Genomic DNA, 20,416 nt, shown 5'->3' with positions numbered 1-20,416 from the left:
ATGTATATTGATTGATTGTTGTATATATTTGATTTTGTTCATTCGATAGAGCGAATAGATCTCATTGTGTTTTAATCCCTTCCAGGTTCAATAAGCCGTACTAGATTGCCAAAGGCTATCCCCCCATAGTTCCTCTAGCACTCCGAGAACCATCACCCTTTTAAGACAAATCTCAACTACTACAAAACAATCTTGCTTTATATCACTTGCGGCCCAAGCGGAAGCGAGTCATGTCTGGACTTCAGGAGCGTACTATCGCGCGTCGGATTATTTCTAAGAGATCTAGATCGATTGCAAGGAAGAAAGAGGTGATCAGTTCGTATGCTATCCGTTATTATCTTGGAGTTTAGTTTGATTTTGATATCGACAGTTAGCTTTGCCTGTTATATTTTTTTGGGATTTGGTCCCGACATGCTTAGCTCGCATAGCTCAGTTGGTAGAGCGCGTGACTAGTAATCACGAGGTCCTCGGTTCAAGTCCGAGTGTGAGCACTTATTCTTATCTATCTTTTTTTTTTTTCCTCCTTCATCCGTCACCTATCTTTTCTCCCCTTCTACTTACTGATCTCATCAGCTTCGGCATTGCCAGTTCATCCGATCCTTACTTACTTCGGTGTTGTGGCGAGTCGGAATGGGTATCAAGATAATGTGTGTCCTTACACAGTAAACCGCTGTTCATGGTCGACTGAAATCGAATCACTCATGAGTTGCAAATTCTGGAGGGCGAGAGCAACTATGTAACTATGTATGCATCTGGAATGAAAGCTCATGTCGTATATACATGCGATGGTACACCAATGTCCAGTCCTATGGAGTGAACGAATTCCCGCCTCCATGTGAACGCCCCGAGGAGCTCTTCTGATCACCCTTGAGAGCTTCTTGTACAAGCCATACACTAACATCTTGCACGTCCTTCCCGACACGCCAACTACCCAGTAAAACTCCCTGGTCAGCGAGGATATCATGGGCGCGTTCCCAGCGTCTTCTCCAAAGCTCTTCCCGTTTATTGGGCAACCCCGAAGCTTGAGAGTCGCCGTCGAGACCGGTCGAACCGGCCCTGTTTAGGGAAGGATTCGATGCAGTAGATCGAAGGAGATTCGTAGGCGAGGCAGACCAAGGGATCCGTTCTGAGGCGTAGTTCAATGCAGCTGCAGCTGCTGACGCGGGGTATGATTGTTGTTTGTGAGGCGGTGGAGGCGTATGGCTTGTCGAGGACGGAGTGGTAGATTGTGTGGTTATCGAGCTGGAAGTGTTGGTGCGGCGTGGTGGAGGTGGTGGGGGTGCTTGTTTTGAACGCTCTTGAGAGCCCGTTGTGGTTTCTGGGGTTGTCTTTGATCTCGTAGGCAAAGAGTTGGTCATGGACGAACGTGAGCCGCCCACGCTATCTGCTGCTGAATCGGAATCCAACAAGGGGCTTGCTTTAGCGTTGGCAAGCCGACGAGGAGGCACAGGTGGGACAGGTTTGCGCTTGGGAGGTTCAGAAGGTGTCTCTGCTGGATCGGAGGTGCTGGATGCTGCACGCAACGAGGATGGTTTGGATGGCTTTGTAGGCGCTGCGCGCATGTTGACAGGTTTCACAGGCCGGGTAGGTGCCTCTTTCCTGTCCTCTTCATCTCGGAGATCAATCAGGTCTTCTATTTCTGAGCCTTTCGTGTCCAACGATGGATCGACGGCTGGACGCGGTTGACGAGGTGGCAATGCCGGCCGATTAGAGACTGCATCAGAATGATCGATAAGCTGCGGGCTACTGCGGGTGCGGGGGTTTGTTTCCAGATGGTCGATAGACTTTGCAAAGAACTGTTTGCGGTCCGTAGTAGTGATGTCGCGTATGAAGACACCTAGGATCCTTCCGGGGTTCGTCAAGACGATGTCGGTGTAAACCTCGAGATCCGCCTCGCCGCTGTCGCCCACGAGTATGAACTTGCGCTCCGGGAAATCACGTAGAATCTGCTCCAGCGAACCTCGTTTTCTCTCCGAGGTAGGCTCGAAGATGCCCTGGAGCATGCCACTGTAACTTTTCAGATGGACTGACCCTGGGGGAAGCCCCACTAGCTTGAAATACCGCTCCAGCAATGGGTACAGCTGCCAGGGTGCATTGGAGACGTAGTGGATGTCGACACCCATTTTCGCGAGCCTGTTATACCAGTCTGCGACGCCGTCAACTGTAAGCTCCGACAGTTCACGAACGAACGTATTCCTGAACATCTCCTTGGCCCCGCTGGCGATAGCAGAATGCTTTACTGTATCATCAATGTCACTGATCAAGCTGACACCGGAGGGTTCAATGACCTCGACTGCTTTCACCGCTGAGAGATCCTCCGATGCCAGCGCCCGGATATGTGTCGGTACAAAAGGCAGCGCAGCCCGTAAAGAAAAATGTCCCGACTCATCGGTGACAATACTCCTCGACTGACTCTGGCCGTCATTGAAAAAGAAAACCGAGACGGGTACGCCAGCAACGGGGTTGGTCAGAAACGGGCGCAATCTCTCCATCAAATGGGCGTTTGCCACAGAAAGTTCATCCTTGCTCATTTGAGCCGACTCTGTCGTGTTCTTCTGCGGCGACCGTCCAGCAGCCGGGCTGTCGTCAGCATCCTCCGCCGCACCAGCTTTCCATGCCGGATCCATACGTCCTTGTTTGATAATGGACTGCACCTCCTGATCCACGATCTCGTCTTCTCGTTTCCCCGACATCCGCTCCACCGGTGCCTCCTCTGGATCATTGGTCGAGTTTATCGGAGCAGGAACACCGCTCAGCTTCCGCGCAAGCGCAATCATCAAGCGGTGTTTTCGCGTCATCGGCCCGCGATGAGGCGAATAAACCCAGCCACGCACATCCACCGCGACAACCATCCGCTCATCATCCAATTCATTCCATCCGGCAGCCTCAGATTCCGCCTCATCTGTGGCGCCACGATACTCATCAATGGTCGAGGTCGAGTCCCGCCGTGGCCGCGGCCGTGCGCGTACCCGGCCATCATGAACAATGCGGCGCGCGTAGCTCGGGAAAATCACCATCTCCTCGTTGCCAGAACGAGCGATTTCAACATCTGGAAACGCCCCGGGGGTATTATTCAAGTAATCTTCGTGGTAATCGCGGAGGCCGTCGCGCTGCGCGGCCCATTGCGCTGCATAACTCTGCCGTAACTCATTGGCCGCCTTCAGGTACTTGAAGACCTTCTCGCGCCGTCCCCCCGAGCCGGAACCACTCCCAGAGCCCCATGTCGATGATGCGGACATGAAGGATACACCCGATGCCACAGTCCGTGCGGCCTTCCTACCACCGCCAACCTGCGCGACTCCGTTGTTCTGCTGACCGGGCGGTGCTGACTTCCCTTTCGCGGTATTGTTGTGGTTGTGGTTCGTGCTGATATGCCCCCTCAATCGTCGGCGACGGCCAAGGAGGAGCTCCAGCAGCCCTCGTCGACCGGTCTTCCGTCGCTGCGCAAGCCGCGCTTGGCGCTTGACTATCGCACGGTATATTCGAGATTGAGCTCGATGGCGCAGCGCGGGGATGGTCTCGTAGCGAAAGTCGGACAGGCGGGACTGCGCACGGCGGCTTGTGAGCGGGCCAAAGAGCACGCGAAGTAGGCGAAAGAATTTTCCCGGGCGTGGTCGGTCTGGGACTGGAAATCGAAGGAGAGAAGGAGGGGTTCGCGATAGAGGTTGGAGCCTAGAGGAAGTAGGCGGGGGAGGACGCCAACGACTGCGAGGAAAGAGTTTTGGAGCCACTGTTTCCAAGCCTATCGAGGCACGCGCGTGTAAATTGGTGTCTAGATGCAGAGGCTGTTGAAGATGTCAGGGGCTTGGAGGATATATTCCATCAGATCCTGGAATGACGATCAGTCGGAGAGTGGACGGGCTTAGGCTACCATGAAGTCATGGGTGGACGTGGGACATTAGGGCATAGAAACAGGGGCGAAATGGCCACTTACCAGGTATGGAAGAGCTAGTGCCCTTGCTCGGTGTCGATTTTTGCAGGGTAGAATGGTCTTCGGAGCTGCCAGAGATGAAGGGAAACCGTGGATGGAGATCGATTGAAGGTCACGGTTTCAAGCAGATTCCCGGCCGTGTGGGGGTTGCCGCGATATGGCCGCCAACACACGGTTTACTTACTTATTTCTTTCTCGCTTTCTTTTGACTTTTACCATATTATATTATATTAACTACTATCTCAGGGCTCTATAGGTCCATTGTATATAACATCACTAGAGATGGCCAATCGTACACATTACCCAAGTACTCGTCACAAGATTGCATACAACAAAGGTAGCACCGAGACTGTCTGACTCCCGCTATAAGAAGCGTCAGAACTCTTATGAGCTTCGAAAAGTCTCTTGCAGCCGTTAGGTCAAGATGCAGCCATCGGAATGGTGTCTGTTATTATAGGTCCCAAGAATTGCATGAATATACACACGCATACGCCAAACATTGTAAACGCGAAGACTGCATGTAAGAACGGCATGCATCGGTAGTACTCAAACAGACTCGCTGTCTTCCGCATAATTGACCGTTTTCACCCGGCGAGACCGTCGGGCACCCGTGCTTCGAGACCGTTGAAGACTTGGAGTTTCGGGCGCGTCCTGCGCGTCATCTTCCGAGGCCGATGGAGTTGAGATGGTTGGGGAAGCTTTCCGCTTCCTCGTGGATTGTTTCTTGACGCTAGCGGGGCGTCGGGCACGCGAAGGCAATTTAGAAGCCGGTGTAGTCAGAGCAGCTTTAGCGTCCTCCCCGTTGGGGGAGGGACCCTCTCCATTGTCGCCAGTATCACCATTCTTGGAGCCACGCGATGCCCGTGGACTCTGGGCTGCTTTCGCACGGACGATTTTCTTGGGCCGAAGCCATTCCTCCATTCCAGGAGGCCAGTAGACCCTACCCTCAGGTCCACCCATGCTGACCTCCTCTTCAGGGATGGTGCGAGGGGGCGGAACCAGACCGTCAAGATCAACAAATCCCCCATTCTTCTTCGTCTTTCGCGGTGGTTTGAACGGTTTGTTCTCATCGCTACGGACATAGGGGACCAGATCGTTGAGAAGCTCATGGCCCGGGAGTTTGAAATTTCGCATAAGTTCGAACACAGCTTGCTCCTTGTCCTTGGCTTCGATCATCAGATCCATCGTAGGGTCACAGGGAGGCAAAGTCGACACACGGTCGCTGTGCTTCCTGCGTTGGCTTTTTGTGATGGCCGAGGCTACCGGCTCCGAATAATGCATCTTCTGTGTGATACCTTTTCGGGTCCAGGTTGTTTTAATCCGGTCGTACAAACCCATAATATCGAGTGTACCCTCCCGAACCTGGCTGGAATCAAAGATAATGTTGTGGTGGTGGAAGTCCAGAACCAGAGGAATGTTCAACTCCTCGCAGATGGGTAAGAGATCATGGACAGACCAACTGACGTCGTCATTCTCCAACACGAGGCGGTTCTTGATATCTTGAGAGAGATTCTTGTAGTTATCCCGGAATCGGTCTAATGTGGCCTCTTTATCGCCGAAGACGCCACCCATGTGCAAAATCATGACAGCATCACGGTCCTGCTGCGGGGGCAAACGGAGAAGCTGCAACATCTCGGAATGATACTCGAGGTCTCTGATGGAGCTCTCAACCACTTCTTTCTTGGGGGACCCGAGCTGAGTAAACTGACCTGGGTGTACACTCACCCGGTGGCCAAGCTCAGCAATGACCCGCCCCGCATCCGCGAGGGCTTCAGAGGCGAATGGAGCCAACTTATACCCATACTCCTTGTGACTGGCGAAAGGAAACATTTCGCTACTTAGTCGCATGAACCGTATGCCATAGCGCTCATTCCAGCGGAGTATCTTGACCAGGTCGCGCGCATTGGTCAGTCCGAGGGACTCCACATAGGCCTGCCCACGTGCAACATCGGCGGGTTGCGTTCGATCGGGGCGATTTTTTGTGGCATGCGGAGGTTGGGAAGGATCCTGGAGAGGATGTCGGTTCTCCAAGATCGAAGCAATGCGGCAGGTGCGAGAGCAGAACACTGAGGGGTTTGCATATCGCAGATAGGTGTTTAGGCAAGCCTAAGAAAAGCCACATAAGAAATAAGGTCAGACATCTCGGTCACGGTATCCGAATCACTTACATAGCCGAGCCTGCCTTTCCAAGGGAGGGGAAGGTAGCTACTATTAACCGGGGGTGGTCGCGAGAGGGCTTCCTGAAGCTCCTCTGCTTCGACCGGCACATCTACATCTGACTCTGGATCCAACGCAGCGGCATCTAGCTGTTTGCTGGAGTCTCCTGCGTTTCCAACACTACCCTTGCATTGGGCGACCTCCTCTGTGGGCATGATAGTCGACGAAGTGTCACAATTCCCACCTGGCGAATGGGACGATACTTGGCGAAAGGGGAAGGCAAAGGAGGGCCGTGATGTCTGGACAGACTCCGTACAGGAATGTGCAACGTAATTCACGAGGCCAACGCGCTCAGAGAGGACAGGAGGTGAAGAAGAGCGATGCCGGTGGGGCTGGGCTGGCGCAGAAGAGACAAAGCTTGCTTTTGCCACGGTGACGGGCTGAGTTATCCACCGCGGCGAGGGGTGGCGAAGCCTGCAGGCGTGGAAGCCAAATTCCTCGCGGCCACGGTAACACGCGGCATGTTTGAAGGAAATTCTAGCACAAGCAAGCTTCCTCTGCGGATGGAGAGAGGGATGCAGAAACATCCAGTACTCAAAAGTCAAATGAGGAGGAGGAGGAGGAGGAAATCAGGGATTATGACGAGTTAGATGCGGTGAGATGGAGCGACAATAGTAGGACTATCGCGCAACACGTAGCATTTTCGCGCTCGTTGCGAGAGAGAGAGAGAGAGAGCGGGTGGGAGAGAATGAGTCTCGCAGCAGGAATCTCAAGTGTTGCAGTTGAAACCGATTGCGATTGAACGAGTGGACAGAAAGGAGCGACAAGATGACGATGGGGCGATGAAGAGGATGGAGGATGCGGAGAGGAAAGCGGATGATGGTTCGCGTAGACGCGCGACGGAAGCTAAGCCTTTTCCTCTCTTAGTCCGTTCCACCTGCATCTATACTTGTACAGCCTCATCCATCCCTCTCTGACACATACATCCATATGGCAAAGAGACAATCGATGGCAGTATAGATCCAGTTCATGTCTAATAATACCGTTGCCTCCGGGATCCACGTTCTGGTCAGCCCATCTATGTTACTGGAACTCTCTTGCCAACAAGACGCACGCCACCGCCCTGGTTTGTTGGCTGCATTGTCCGCCATTAGTATCTTCGAGCATGGAAGACTCCATGGAGTTTGGCCGCTGACGTATGAGATACCGTATATGCCAGCGCCTAAGAATGTCCATTGTTCAGTGAGGGATGCGTCGTCTGTTGACCTGCCATGCCCAGCATTCCAGCGCATCAAACCCAAGACCCCAATTGGGCCCCATACCACAAATGGTCTGGCATCCATCATTCCAAGCCTCAGATCCAGGCGCATCAAACAGAATTCCTGGATGAACATTCCAATGTTCGAGAATACGCGGGATCCGGGCCAACAGCCGAGATTTTATGTGTTTGTCCAATTTTTCATCGTTGATCCCCAATGCTTGTGATCGGTGGCTTCATACCATCCCTTTTTCTGCGCTGGGGCCTTTCAATGCCCCTATAAGGGCTGCATTCTGTCTCTTTTTCATGTTTTGAATGCCCTGATCCTTTTCACTCCTTGGAGGCTCAGAGTCAGTCGTGTGTTGTCTGGGACCCCCTCTACATCGTCATGTAAGTGTCATTGTTGCCAGACCATTGTGTTATACAATTTCATATAAGCAACCTGCGTCTAACGAAAGTTCAGATTCCCCTTCTATTCACCTACACGTCCCAGCGCCGCTCCCGCAGCCCCCGTACCAGCATCACCATGAAGGGCTTGCTCTTCGCCTGTGGCTTGCTGGCCACAATGGCCTCCGCACACATCCAGATGGTCGACCCGATTCCTATCCGCAGTCCCGAGAGTAAGGATAAGAGTGGCCAAATCGACTACTCGTACACCAACCCACTGTCAGACAGTGGCAGCGATTACCCTTGTAAGGGGTACGCCAACGACCCGTTCAAGTCCGTCGCCAACTACAGTCCCGGTCAACAGTACAGCTTGAAGCTGAAAGGCAGCGCGACGCACGATGGTGGCTCCTGCCAGATCAGTCTCTCCTACGACAAGGGCAAGAGTTTCAAAGTCATCCACTCCATGCTCGGCGGCTGTCCCCTCACGAAGGAGTATCAGTTCCAGATTCCGCAAGGCGCTCCGTCGGGAGAAGCCCTGCTCGCTTGGACTTGGTTCAACAAAGTCGGTAACCGCGAGATGTATATGAACTGCGCCCAGGTCACCATTGGAGGCGGCAACGGAGGCCAGCGCAGCGCCAAGGAAGAGAAAGCCATCACTCGTCGTGACGGACTCGATAGCCTCCCACCGATGTTCATCGCCAATGTCAACGGCCCTGGGAAGTGCAAGACCATCGAAGGCGAGGATGTGAACTTCCCCATGCCTGGACAGTCTGTGGAAGGCAAGGCCTCGGGCAAGGGCTACAAGTGTGAGGGCTCCGCTCCGTTCCTTGGTGATGGTGGATCGAGCCAGGCACCGAACGACAAAAAGAACAGTGGCCAGGACGGCAACAAGAACAACAACAATAACAAGAGCAACAATACCAATGGTAACAACGGCAACAACAATGGCAACAATAAAAACCAGGACAATGCCAACAATGGTAATAAGAACAACAACAACGCCAACGCCAACGGTCCTCAGCAGAACGATAAGCCGTCTACCCACTCCACAGCGCGCAAGGAGCTTGTCCATAAGGTTCCCATGCCCTTCGGAGACAACGTCAAGAATGGCGATGTGCGCACTGCATCCATTGGTACCCAGGACAGCCCCAGCTGGCTTGCTGCGGCCGAAGGTTGCAATGGGAACGGGCTCATCTGTGCTCCTGATGGCCAGACCTGGGCCTTGTGCAATGACGGTAAGCCTGTCCACATGGGCAATGTCGCCGCAGGCACGACCTGCACACACGGCGCGATACAGCACGCCGCGATGGAGCCGGCTGCTTGAGGGCTCTTTCTTGGGCTCTACATGGCTTTGGATGACTTTGCCCGGTGCAAATGTTGTCTAGGGCCTGCAGCTGCCACTTTTGTCATATCGATCTTGCTTCTTCTGTGATGTTTATTCCTAATGTTTCTACGTCCTTCTGTGTGATATGAGCCGTTTAAACATCGTCATGTGTCATGCGACTTTCGAAGTGGATGTCTGTAGCGTTAATTTTATGTTTGTTAATTTAGTGACAAATTAGACAAAGCAAAATAGCTTTCAGCTCGCATAGCTCAGTTGGTAGAGCGCGTGACTAGTAATCACGAGGTCCTCGGTTCAAGTCCGAGTGTGAGCATTTATTCTTATTTTTTGTACTATTTTTGACTAGCCACCTTAAATCCTTCCGGACGCCACGATAGTACGGAATATGCACGCAATAAATGGGTAACGCCTACAGTCGAAATGGTTCCTGTCGACTAGTAGGTCTGCTTACTAGTAACCTGGTACCTACGTACATCCCTCTCTACCTAGGTTTTTCGTCTCTATACTTACCCCAACAACGTTGCCGCTTGATCGCCCTGGAAGCATTGTCGTCATGACCTCAACCGATGGAAAGGTTACTTTCCATACTTTGTGCTATTTATATTTACGAACAGCGCCATGGTGCGCATAGCGATGTTACCTGGGGACCATTCAGGTCCGGACAGGGCTTAGTCAGTCCCCAGCCATCGGACAAGAGAGAGTATGACATCAGCCTTGCTGGGTCTGGGCAGCTCTCCCAATCATGGCGAAACACAGCCATCCTCATCGTCCGTGGATCGTCATTTGCATCCCTGGATGTCGCCCTCCCACAGGGCTCGTGAAGCCTCCCGGTTCCACTGCAGTGCCTCCACCGATCTGCTGCCTGCGACACCTGGTCCCCTGGGACGGTTGACAATGCAATTTTGCTGCCTTCGTCATGTGCAAAACTCTTTCTCCTCCCTCAGCCTTATATTCCTCCGGGGGTCACTGTCACCAGCCACCGTGAACTATTCCCCTTGACGCCTGGCTCATCAACCAACTCTGATTCCCTCGAACAAATCCACCACCGGATCGATTCTGGATACAACTCCTCTTCCAGTATACTGTCCCGACCCAACTCATCATGGGGTTTGGCGGAGTCATTCTCCGCTTCTTCAACCTGGGCATCCGAGTCCTGCAGTTCCTGGATGCGGCCGTCATCCTCGGCATTTTCTCATACTTCCTCGCCGTGCTCAGTCAGAATGACCAGTCTATCCCGCAGTGGATGAAAGCTACCGAGGGTCTCGCCGGGGCTGCTTGTCTCTACGCACTTCTCGGTAGCCTTTTCACCTGCTGCGTGGGTGGGGTGGCCTTCTTCGCGGCGATTGCCATCATTCTCGATGTCTGTTTCGTCGGCGCCATGATCGCCATCACCGTCATGACCCGTGACGGCGCCTCAACCTGTTCCGGCCATGTCGATACTCCCCTCGGGTCAGGCGACAGCACAAAGGACTCCGCCTCCAAGGTGTCGTTCGGGTTCGCGTGTCGGCTAGAGAAGGTCACATTCGCCGTCGCAATCATTGGAATGTAAGTCTACGCCACTCCCTCGGTTGTGCTCAGAGAGAGGGACTTGCTAACGTTTCAACCCCACAGCTGCTTCTTTCTATTCTCGATTCTCTTCCAGGTTCTCTACGCTCGTCACCACAAACGGGAGAAGCGTTTCGGTCCTTCCCCCGCCAACGGCTATACCTACGGGACTCGTCGCCGCGCCTTCTGGCGTCGCAACAAGAACAGCCCCGAGACTGCCAGCGCCGACGACATGCTTCCCGACCACCCAACGCCCCAGGACGTTGAGCTCGGCACCGCCTCAGAGAAGCCTAGCGGCGTTGGTGGCATCTTCTCGCGCAACAAGAATACGACGACTACTGCCCCCGCGCAGAATCCCTACAGCTACGGGAACTCCGCCTATACGGGTAACTACTAGTTCCCGACATGTCGAGACAGTGGTAGAAGGGTCTACTTCCATCTCGAACAACCGAATGAAATAATCGCTTCATTGCTTTTGGATTTTGTATGTCGGCTTGGTCAGTCTGGACGCTACAGAGTATGTATGAGTTAATGAACTGAATTGAGATACCAATGGTCTGTTTGCTTCGGGGTTGAGATTGTCACTTTGTATAGGGCTGGTTTCAATGCCTTTGTTTCGGGTTATATAATTCAATTTTAATAATGAGATGATGCCTGCTTGAGTTTCATCCATAGTATTTCCGTCGTACGTACTTCATCCAATCTGTTGGTTTGATTAAGCTATAAGGGTCTCATCTCCAGAGCTCCACAGGACCAATGGTCCGGTGTCAACCCTAATAACGGCACTGGACCGCCCTTCTTGCGACGTGTCTGGACACGGGTTATTTAATTTAGCCGCGTCTGATGGGTACTTCGTTCGTGCTAGGTTAGGTAATGTAAAGAAGGGAATACGGTGTGTGTGGGCTTTGGAAGAGGAAAAAAAAAAAAGGATAAGATAAGTGCTCACACTCGGACTTGAACCGAGGACCTCGTGATTACTAGTCACGCGCTCTACCAACTGAGCTATGCGAGCTAAAAGCTATTCCAGTGTTGGCAAATTTGACATTATGTTCTAAACTATCAGGCAGTGGCAAGATTTCCTCTTCTGTGTTTTGAACGTAGTTCACACCTGGTGGTGAGTCCTACTAGTTACTCATTATTTTTCTGTTTCTTGCTTCTGCTATTCAGAATTCTATGGGTTTGAAAGGGATGTATTTACTGTTGAACGGCCTTCATGGACATTGGTATCAGATATATCCAGTAATTGTTACGGGCCATTTCACTCAACACATAAGAGAAAAGACAATATGTGTTGCCTATATCCGCTGCGTGGTCCTGTTATGTGTCATCGATATCACCCGTCCACGCCTCGGGAATGAGCGTATCAATCGCAGGTCGTGCATAATCCGTCCGATACATGAGTGGGATTCGCAGTAAGTGTAAGATATATAGCAGGCCAACTACCGCCTGAGAACCTGGCCCAGTATCCCATATCACGTATACACAAACAAAACTATTCATTATGTATGCCTATTACACCGTGTACTTGTTGAATCCGTCTCCGAGCGCCGTGAATCAGAAGCGCTGTATATAGACCATCCTTCGTAACAATCGTATGCACAGTCCGAAGATAGCACGCTATGCCTGGACATCGACGAGGATCTTGCAATGCTCATCCCGGTCGTTCAGCAAAGTCTTGAACCCCTTCTCGACCACATCATCGAGCTTGATCTTATCCGTGATCATCTTCCCTGGCGATAACTGGCCTATATCAGAGGAAAGTCAGCGTCAGCCGATTCACATCTAACGAACAGCACGGGCCCGGGGACTCACCATAGCTGATCGCCTCAATCACCTTGGTAAAGGCACTCTCATCGTACAACGCAGACCCCGTATACTTGATCTCATTATACATCAGCTGGTTGATACCCACCTTCGGCCGCTTCTCCCACACCGCGATGTTGACAATCGTGCCATGTGTCCGCGTAGCCTGGATGGCTCCCTCGAGCGCCTTCTCCACCCCCGCAGAGTCAAACGTAACCCCCACCCCAACATCGTCCGTGATCTTCTTCACCGTCGCAACCAGATCCTCCTCCAGGGGGTTGATCGCATGCGTTGCGCCGTACTCCAGGGCGAATTGCCGGCGCTTCTCCATCGGCTCGGCGACAACAATCGTCTTCGCGCCCTGCATCTTCAGGATCTGGATGACACCGATGCCGACAGGGCCGCCCCCGACGACAAGCGTGTGGTCGCCGGGCTTGAACGGCGACAGGTTCACGGCGTGCCACGCTACCGCCATCGGCTCGACGAGCGCCGCCGTCTCGAGCGAGACGTTGTCCGGGATTGGGTAGAAATGCTCCCCTGGCGCGGTGATATACTTCGCGAGCCCACCGCCGTACCCTGCGCGGCTTTGTTAGCGTTCCCGTCCGCGCAGTAGTGCAAGCAACGGCCAACAACTCACCGGAAAGCCCGATGAAGCCGACATTCTCGCAGCACCACTCGAACCCCTGCTTGCAGGAACTGCAGTCCCGGTCGAAGATTGTCGGCCGAACGACGACCCGTTGGCCCGGCCGCACATGCGTGACGCCTGCTCCGACCTCTTCGACCACGCCGCTGATTTCGTGGCCCATTGTCACCGGGTAGGTGGTCCCCGTGATGGGGTGCGGTTTCTGGGGTATTAATACCGGGCCCCCGGTGTATTCATGGATGTCTGAGTTGGTTAGTTATCGGTCCGGTTGGAAGCGTTGGTTGGTTTGCGTACCGCTGCCGCAGATCCCAACGAAGGCTGGTCGCACCTGTATTCAGGTCGGCTAAATCAGCGTGTTTCTTGATGAATTGTCTCTACGGTCGAGCGACGAACCTTGACCTGGCCTTTGCCGCATACTGGCTCATCTATTTCCTCCACGCGAATGTCGCCGGGGCCGTGGAAGCGCACAGACTTCATCGGGGGCGTTGTCTTAAGTCTAGTTCGGACCGTGTCCACGTCTAGAGCGGTGTTCAGCATAGTTTAATCGGTTTTCTTGGAGAATTTCTTTGCAAAAAAGACTGGTATTGCACTAGAGTAGGATCGCAATTATTAGAATTTAGATGACTGGAGATACATAACCAGCGACTTGTATATTAGGATGGCGCATCCGTTATTTGTAGGTGGTGAGGCATCTCGTTGCTTCAGACGTTGCAATGACGTTAACCACAGAGTCATACCCCGGAGTACAAATTGAAGGCCCCAGAGATTCCAGAAGGAGGGTTTCATTGGCTGGAAAAGGCTAACGTTCATCTGAAATCATTACACCATCTATGATGTGGCCGAGATTCCTGGGGTACTTTTTCCACGCCGTTCGTTCGGGACCAAAGGTAATCGTTGGTGGAAGCTTTCGCCGCTGGGCGCACATAAGGTTAAGCATATCAGGATACGACGGGATCACATCCCGAAAACGACCTGTCTAGGTATCTTGGTCTTTTTTTAACCCCTAGGCAGGGATGCAGCCAGCTTCCTGATCGTGGTGGGGTACAGGATCGTAGTGGCGTCATAAACGACGGGTAAGTTCTTGGCTGATCGGATTGTAACCAGCTGACCCCTCTCAGCGCCTGTCACAACAACTGTTAGTAGAGGGCCTAATTTGACGTCTTGAGCGAGCTTACGTGCGCCATGATCCAAGTGGCAGCAAAAAATAGCCACCAATGGAGGCGGGGTTACATAATCGGGACTATATCGTACTTGCGCAGGCACTAGCCCAGATCACCGCAGTAGAGTATAGATCGGCTCATCATCCATCCCTTCAGGACTCTTCTTCGCGCTGCCGATCGACAAACGCTCGCAAGATTGATTCCAGTCCCTCATTCCGGCGGGCGAGCAACATGACATCGGCGACGTTGATTGTGGAGCGCCCAGCATGCCTGGTTAGTAGATAAACATGTCAGCGGCGTTGTTATCCTTGGAATTGCGAAATTGCGATTGCAAGCTGGCTTGAACCGCTGTCATGTAGAAGAGAGCGTAGAACGGGCCTCCGCATGGTGTTCTGGTTTTGGGTTGGTGCAGGCGGAAGATCACTACTTACTTGGCGAAGGACTCGAGATCCTGACTGACAGTTTCTAGAAGGAAGCGCCCGTCAGCTCTAGCCACGATGAGGTCTGAATGACGAAAACGTTGTGGCTGTTCAGGACACTGAACCTGAATGAATACATACCGACCTGCGCCCAGACCATTTCGGTCAAGGCGCCGATAAACTGAGGCGTCGCATTGATTCCGAGCTTGATTGTCTCTTCGTCGACGATCTTACCAATGGACAGCCAAAGGGCAGACTTGAGTCGCTGGAATGATGTTAGCAGTGGTAGCATGCCTACGCGGGACGGCATGGCTCACCTCTTCAAGACCAACTTCTTCGTTCGGCTCCATTTGGGCGGTGAAAGCGAGATGGCAGACTTGACGCCGTCGGTCTCGAATCAGATAAACTCCCTTCGACGTAGAAGCAACAGACGGCAATCGTGAGCAAGCAAGATGCGGGAGAGAACACCGCGTCCAACACGCGTGTCTATCAAATGCCGCGGCCTACCGCTGATTGGCTGGTGTGGGCGGCCCGGAGGAACAGTAGATCCGGAGTGACATACGCTAAGCCGGAAAGGAACATTTCCACTTACGGAGTTCTCATAGATTGGGAGGTGCAAAGAACCCCCACGACGCCCACTGCGTGATTTTCCTCCATATTCTCCTTTCTTCCTTTCATTTCTTTCCCTTCGATTCATCCTCCTCACGACGCTCCTTCCGCCTCATCCCGGCGCATCGCAGTCCTCTCAGTCCTCCCAGCCCGTCTCCGCAGAGTCCCTCGACCACGTCTCTGGAGCTCTTACGGCTCCGCTCTCTTCCGTCCCTCCGTCCCTGAAGCTTATCTCCTGCGCACCGGCAGGACCCAGCCCCGTCCAACGGCCCTAAAAACACATCAGCGACCATGTCGACGCCAGATGAAGCCCGCTCGGTGGTGGCCGACGCGCTGGCCGACTTCTTCGGGCAGCTGTACTCGTTCGTCGAGACAATCGTGACCCGCTTCTTCGGCAACCTGTACCTGTCATTCGCTGAGGTGAGCGTCAACCGCTGGACGAAGGTCATCCTCTCGGTGGTGGGGTACATCCTCGTGCGGCCGTACATCGAAGCGTGGTTCAAGAAAATGGCGGACCGCGACTTCAAAAAGCAGCAGGAGAAGGAGAAGGCGCGCCGCGCCGCGTTGGGCGACAAGAAGGCCAAGGTGTCGGCGAATGCGCTGCGCGGTGGCGGCTCGTCGGATTCCGGCACGGGCAAGGTTCTCGCGGAGGTGGAGAACACGGACGATGAGATCGAGGAGGAGGAGGATTTTGCGACTGCCAGCGGGGTGCCAGAGTGGAGCAAGACTGCCCGCAAGAGACAGAAGAAGTCCAACAAGAACCCCGAGGCCGAGGAGCAGACGCAGCGGTTGAGCAAGGAGCAGATCATGGAGCTGTTGGATTGGAGTGACGAGGAGGGTGAGAAGGCTGCTGCTCCGAAGCAGTGATTCTGGTGTCGCTGCTTTCCCGCTCGGCTGTTCACGGGAAGGACTTTTTTGGGTACTAGATTTTATAATCCTTCTTTTGTATAATCGTGTGCATGGGTGGCCAACTATTTTACTTCATGTCCTTCACCAGTGCGTTGCAGTCTCCGAGGTGGAAAATCAAAAGTTGAGATCATTCTCTGTGCCTGTATGTCCGAGTGCCATGCAACACTTGGATTTGTATAAAACTAGCCGAATAAATCACACGTCGAATAGCCCATACTTTGATGTCCCATCCAGAGAGTGATATGCAAGTTCATCCATTCACGTCATAATCATCGCACAACCCAAGTCTAAAAACAGAGTAGAGACCTCGCTAGTGCAACCGCCTCAACGCTTCTATCATAACTTTGACGTCGTGAACGTTCATCATTCCCACCGAGTTGACAATGTCCTCCTGCACACTCGGTTCGCAGGTCAGGAACCGCTCAATCAGCTCTCCGTCCACAAACCGGTAAGGCTCCTTGGCCTCTCGCACCATACTACGGAACCCACGGAACTCATTGAAGGGCATGTCTCCAAGCGATTCAATCTTGCCGGCCATTGTCGCCTGGAGACGCATCAGGAAGTCCTGATGTTCGGGGTTGATAATGGCATAGAGGTAGATTGAACCCTCAACCTGTTTTCATCTCTATCAGTATACGACGTCGGAAGGATCGTGTTAGAACCAGAGGCACATACCGTTCCCAAGAACGCACGTGGGGTCACCGTGACACTTGCCAACTGTTGGATGTTGACAGGTCGGATACGATTGACCATTTCACCCAGCGAAATCTCACCAGTCACTTCCAGTCGGCGTTTGTCGTCTTCCTCGACCCCGCTCAGATTGCGACGAAGGATGATCAGGTTTCCTTCTGCATCACTCTCGAGATAAGTGTGTGGCGCTATGCAAGCGATGCCAGTCGCCCAAACAGTCTGGAAGTGACGAGCCACCTCTTTCAATGAATCGGGGAGACCGTCTTCACCCTCGATGTACTCCACGAGACACGAGCTCTTCATGAGATCGGACACCGCAATCACATTGTCTGTAACTGTAATATCCACCGGTGCGGTTGACGTCCTGTAACTGGCGAGTTTTTCCAGCTTCATTGCACCAAAGTTGTTCCCGGTGACTTTGTAGATCACAACCTGGACAGATATCAGATGAAATACCTCGATCATCCACCTGGGGTCATGCTTACCGTCTTTACAAGTGCAGCCACAACCTTATCTCCCAGCATGGCCAGCGCACGGCACGCGCCTTTGACTGCCAGTTCAGCAACCTTGGTGAGCTTGCGCCCATTGTCAACCTCGAACATCAGAATGCGCCCGCGGATCGAATCCCGGTCTTCGTCTTCGTCCAAATACGCCGTGCCGACAACGAATCGATCCTTGAACATATCGCGCCCCTTTTCATCCTTGCCCACGGGGAACTCGGCGCGGATGACGCTCTCCACCAATTCTTCACTTCTGAGGTCGAAGGCATCAAGACGGCGGAACAGTATCTCATCGGCCAGGACAAATTGACTCTTGACTATCTCCGCGCCTTCTTCGAGTTTCCGCTCAATTGTACCAATACCAAATGCCTTTTCAGAGGGTGAATAAGCAACTCTGCGGACAGTCGCACCCATTGGGAGAGTCTGGATCTGTGTGGTCCTTTCTTTGTCGACAAGAGCGATTTTAAGTTCGTGAGATGTGGCCACGGCAATTGACTCAGGGTATGCTTCGGAGTTGAAATGGCACACTCGGGAGGCTCCCTCAGAGTTGACTGCAGAGTAGATGATGCGGCCTTCAGAACCATAGATCAAGCTTGGATTCTCGCATGTTGCAAAGACATTGTATAACCCGTCGCCTCTTGGCAGTTTCTTGAAAGTCGGCTGCTCCGATCCCAGGATCAGTTTGTTCATTCCAGTTAGAGAGTAGTCGTTGGCATTGAACGAATAAGTGATGACACTTCCGTCGGCCATGGAGATGAATATAGTGGGAGGACTATCCACGAGAACGTTTGCAACAAGGACCGAACGCGGGAAAGCCTCACCCTCTGGACCCAGTGATGTCGCATGGAGTTCCGTCAGATCTTGGAGTTTCAGCACGGATACTTTCGCGGACTGGGGGAATCCAACAATGCAGACACCAGTCGGAGACGATGGAACTGTAACTCCCGAAATTTGAGAGTCTGCACCAAAGTTCTTTTGTGTGACAATCTGCACATTGTTCCTGATATCAAAAACCGTCATAAGCTCTCCGCCAGCAACAAGAACGACAGAGTCCTCGTTGGCGGAAGCGGAAGTGATAATGAGCTGGTCCGATGGCGTCCACTCATAGGTGACCATTTCACTTTCCATATCTGCGATTAGGACTCTCCGTTCAGTCACCTGGAGTATCCGACCGCCGGGGAGATTGGCCGCAAGAAGCGTGTTCTCTGATAGGCTCAGCCCGAGGAACTGGTCCAATTCCTCAACCTCGCCATCTGAGCTGAAATGGAATACCCTGGTTTCGTCGATGAATGTGACGAGGAGAGTATCCAAGAAGTCGCCCTTCGCCTTGAACTGGAGACCCCACAGGTCTGTAATATGTTCCATCTCACCGAGAACACCTAGTTCTTCCATTCCGACACCGCTGCGGACGCTCCTCAGTGTCCCATCATCAAACGCGCCGGAACCAGTGACAATTCGAGCCTGGCCAGAGGAGAATTCGTGTGTCTGACTTTCGCTCGTGCGGTTGCCAAGGTCCATAATTGTGAAGTCCAGAATGGGGGCAATGTTTGGCAGAGTTTGGATTATCTCAAAGGACCCATCTCCGACGCGGAGAACCTGGGAGTCGCCTTGGTGAGATCCCACGAATATAACCCCGCCACCTAGATAGACCAAAGTCGACGCTCTTGAGGTGTTCCCTAGGTGATCCAGCTGCCATCCCTGTACCTGGTTTTCTGAATCCAAGACAAGCATAAGGAAGAATAGTCGGCCGTAATCATCGGCCAATAGCCATCGCTGGCTATCCACCTGCTCCCAGGCGACGAAAATGGTTGCCTCGTCCAGAAGTCGGGAAACAATCTCATTATTGTCGTCGTCCACATACTTGATTGATGTTTCACCCAAAATAAGAAGACCACCTATTTAAGTCAGCCAAGATCCGATACACTAATGGAATCGCCACGTACCCAATGGAGCAGGAACCGGTATGAGATGAGACGCCCCAAGGTCCAACTCCTGTGCGAAGTCTGCCAAATCCGCCAATGTTGCATCGGCGCCCGAGCTGGACGTCGCCGCGGTGTACTGAAGCTCGCGAACCTTCAGCCTGACTTTCTTCTGGTTATCCTCGTACAGTAAAGCGAGGCGTGGTAGCCCCGATTGCACATGCAAGAACGCCGACGAGCGCACAAAGAGCTCATCAATGCGCGCGGTCGTCAACTCGCCGAGTTCTCCCACCTGGGGTGCGTCGGGGCCGGAAGGCATAGCAGGGGCTCTTCCTCTCTTTTTACCGGGCAATTGAACGATGGGTATCACAGCAACGAGTCCCTCGTAGACCTCTAGCGTCATGAAGCGGCCGCTCGGATCGATCAAGCACCGATTACCTGTCTGCGATTCCCGCGATGACGGGTCCGAAACATCGACATAATTGCGCTCCGTACGAATCTGGTTCTGTGAGCTGTCCCATGACAGTGTGCAGTAGGTGTAGCGATCGGTCCCGACGAATAGATGGTCGGTTGGCGAGTTGGCCGGCGCGGGCAATCGGGCCAGCATTGTCACTCTGGCGTAGAGGGTGCACGATGCAGCCAGGCTTAATCCATCCGGAGTGAGAGTGTAGACCTCCAGCCGATTTGCCTTCCTGTTGGGGATAGAGCAGATCCCGTTAGCATTGCAACGCCCGCTGGGGTCTTGCAAGCCGCGTATGCGGTCGCGGCATTCCCATATCACTCACGCGACAACCAGGCACTCCTCCTCTGGATTCATGAACTGCAACTTCAGCGCATGGCGAATGCTGCTCGCCCGGTGTATCGGGACTATGTACGACATTTTCTGTGCCCGACGGATTCCTGTGTGTGCTGGTGAGCGGTAACCGGGACGCTGATGGGCTTTTTGCGGCAGTGGAAACGGCAGCGGGGGTCCTGGTAGCGCTTCAGAAACACTGCAGTGAATGCAAATCGGGTAATTATGTATAAAAGTCTACTCAGTGGTGAGCAGCGGAAGGCATTTCTCTCCCCAGAGCCGACGGTTGACTAGCAGCGAAGTGAAGGGATGGTGGTGGATCGACGATGTTGGAAGGACTCGATGACGATG

At 53.2% G+C, this 20,416-nt stretch overlaps 8 protein-coding genes and 3 non-coding genes across 11 annotated transcripts; 5 read left to right on the top strand and 6 right to left on the bottom strand.

The window, feature by feature from the left end:
* The first annotated feature begins 418 nt into the window (after positions 1-418).
* ATEG_10439 lies at positions 419-491 on the top strand. The gene has a single exon. It is a non-coding gene; the product is annotated as a tRNA-Thr (tRNA).
* A 315-nt stretch (positions 492-806) lies between these two features.
* ATEG_05072 (uncharacterized protein) lies at positions 807-3,239 on the bottom strand (the record flags this gene model as incomplete). The annotated part of the gene is made up of 1 exon (XM_001214250.1): positions 807-3,239. One exon carries the CDS (start codon positions 3,237-3,239, stop codon positions 807-809), a length of 2,433 nt encoding a protein of 810 aa, XP_001214250.1.
* Positions 3,240-4,477: 1,238 nt separating this feature from the next.
* On the bottom strand, positions 4,478-6,303 carry ATEG_05071 (UV-endonuclease UVE-1; the record flags this gene model as incomplete). The annotated part of the gene is made up of 2 exons (XM_001214249.1): positions 4,478-6,037; positions 6,100-6,303. 2 exons carry the CDS (start codon positions 6,301-6,303, stop codon positions 4,478-4,480), a joined length of 1,764 nt encoding a protein of 587 aa, XP_001214249.1.
* Positions 6,304-7,872: 1,569 nt separating this feature from the next.
* Positions 7,873-9,057, top strand: ATEG_05070 (putative extracellular protein; the record flags this gene model as incomplete). The annotated part of the gene is made up of 1 exon (XM_001214248.1): positions 7,873-9,057. One exon carries the CDS (start codon positions 7,873-7,875, stop codon positions 9,055-9,057), a length of 1,185 nt encoding a protein of 394 aa, XP_001214248.1.
* A 258-nt stretch (positions 9,058-9,315) lies between these two features.
* ATEG_10440 lies at positions 9,316-9,388 on the top strand. Its single transcript has one exon. It is a non-coding gene; the product is annotated as a tRNA-Thr (tRNA).
* Positions 9,389-10,177: 789 nt separating this feature from the next.
* ATEG_05069 (uncharacterized protein) lies at positions 10,178-11,017 on the top strand (the record flags this gene model as incomplete). Its single annotated transcript, XM_001214247.1, has 2 exons — positions 10,178-10,620; positions 10,687-11,017. The coding sequence occupies 2 exons, from the start codon at positions 10,178-10,180 to the stop codon at positions 11,015-11,017; spliced, it is 774 nt and encodes a 257-aa protein (XP_001214247.1).
* A 542-nt stretch (positions 11,018-11,559) lies between these two features.
* On the bottom strand, positions 11,560-11,632 carry ATEG_10431. The gene has a single exon. It is a non-coding gene; the product is annotated as a tRNA-Thr (tRNA).
* Positions 11,633-12,237: 605 nt separating this feature from the next.
* On the bottom strand, positions 12,238-13,603 carry ATEG_05068 (uncharacterized protein; the record flags this gene model as incomplete). The annotated part of the gene is made up of 5 exons (XM_001214246.1): positions 12,238-12,365; positions 12,433-12,999; positions 13,061-13,309; positions 13,361-13,394; positions 13,460-13,603. The coding sequence occupies 5 exons, from the start codon at positions 13,601-13,603 to the stop codon at positions 12,238-12,240; spliced, it is 1,122 nt and encodes a 373-aa protein (XP_001214246.1).
* Positions 13,604-14,378: 775 nt separating this feature from the next.
* On the bottom strand, positions 14,379-14,995 carry ATEG_05067 (CENP-S family protein; the record flags this gene model as incomplete). Its single annotated transcript, XM_001214245.1, has 4 exons — positions 14,379-14,496; positions 14,658-14,691; positions 14,787-14,910; positions 14,963-14,995. The coding sequence occupies 4 exons, from the start codon at positions 14,993-14,995 to the stop codon at positions 14,379-14,381; spliced, it is 309 nt and encodes a 102-aa protein (XP_001214245.1).
* A 550-nt stretch (positions 14,996-15,545) lies between these two features.
* On the top strand, positions 15,546-16,121 carry ATEG_05066 (uncharacterized protein; the record flags this gene model as incomplete). Its single annotated transcript, XM_001214244.1, has 1 exon — positions 15,546-16,121. The coding sequence occupies one exon, from the start codon at positions 15,546-15,548 to the stop codon at positions 16,119-16,121; it is 576 nt and encodes a 191-aa protein (XP_001214244.1).
* A 352-nt stretch (positions 16,122-16,473) lies between these two features.
* Positions 16,474-20,152, bottom strand: ATEG_05065 (DDB1/RSE1 family protein; the record flags this gene model as incomplete). Its single annotated transcript, XM_001214243.1, has 5 exons — positions 16,474-16,776; positions 16,839-17,285; positions 17,339-19,248; positions 19,297-19,964; positions 20,058-20,152. 5 exons carry the CDS (start codon positions 20,150-20,152, stop codon positions 16,474-16,476), a joined length of 3,423 nt encoding a protein of 1,140 aa, XP_001214243.1.
* Between the last annotated feature and the right edge of the window lie 264 nt (positions 20,153-20,416).

This window comes from Aspergillus terreus, genomic scaffold (assembly GCF_000149615.1).
Source record: "Aspergillus terreus NIH2624 scaffold_7 genomic scaffold, whole genome shotgun sequence".
Classification (NCBI taxonomy): Eukaryota; Fungi; Ascomycota; class Eurotiomycetes; order Eurotiales; family Aspergillaceae; genus Aspergillus; species Aspergillus terreus.
Note: the sequence above shows the minus strand (reverse complement) of the source record. Positions and strands in the feature narration are given on the sequence as shown.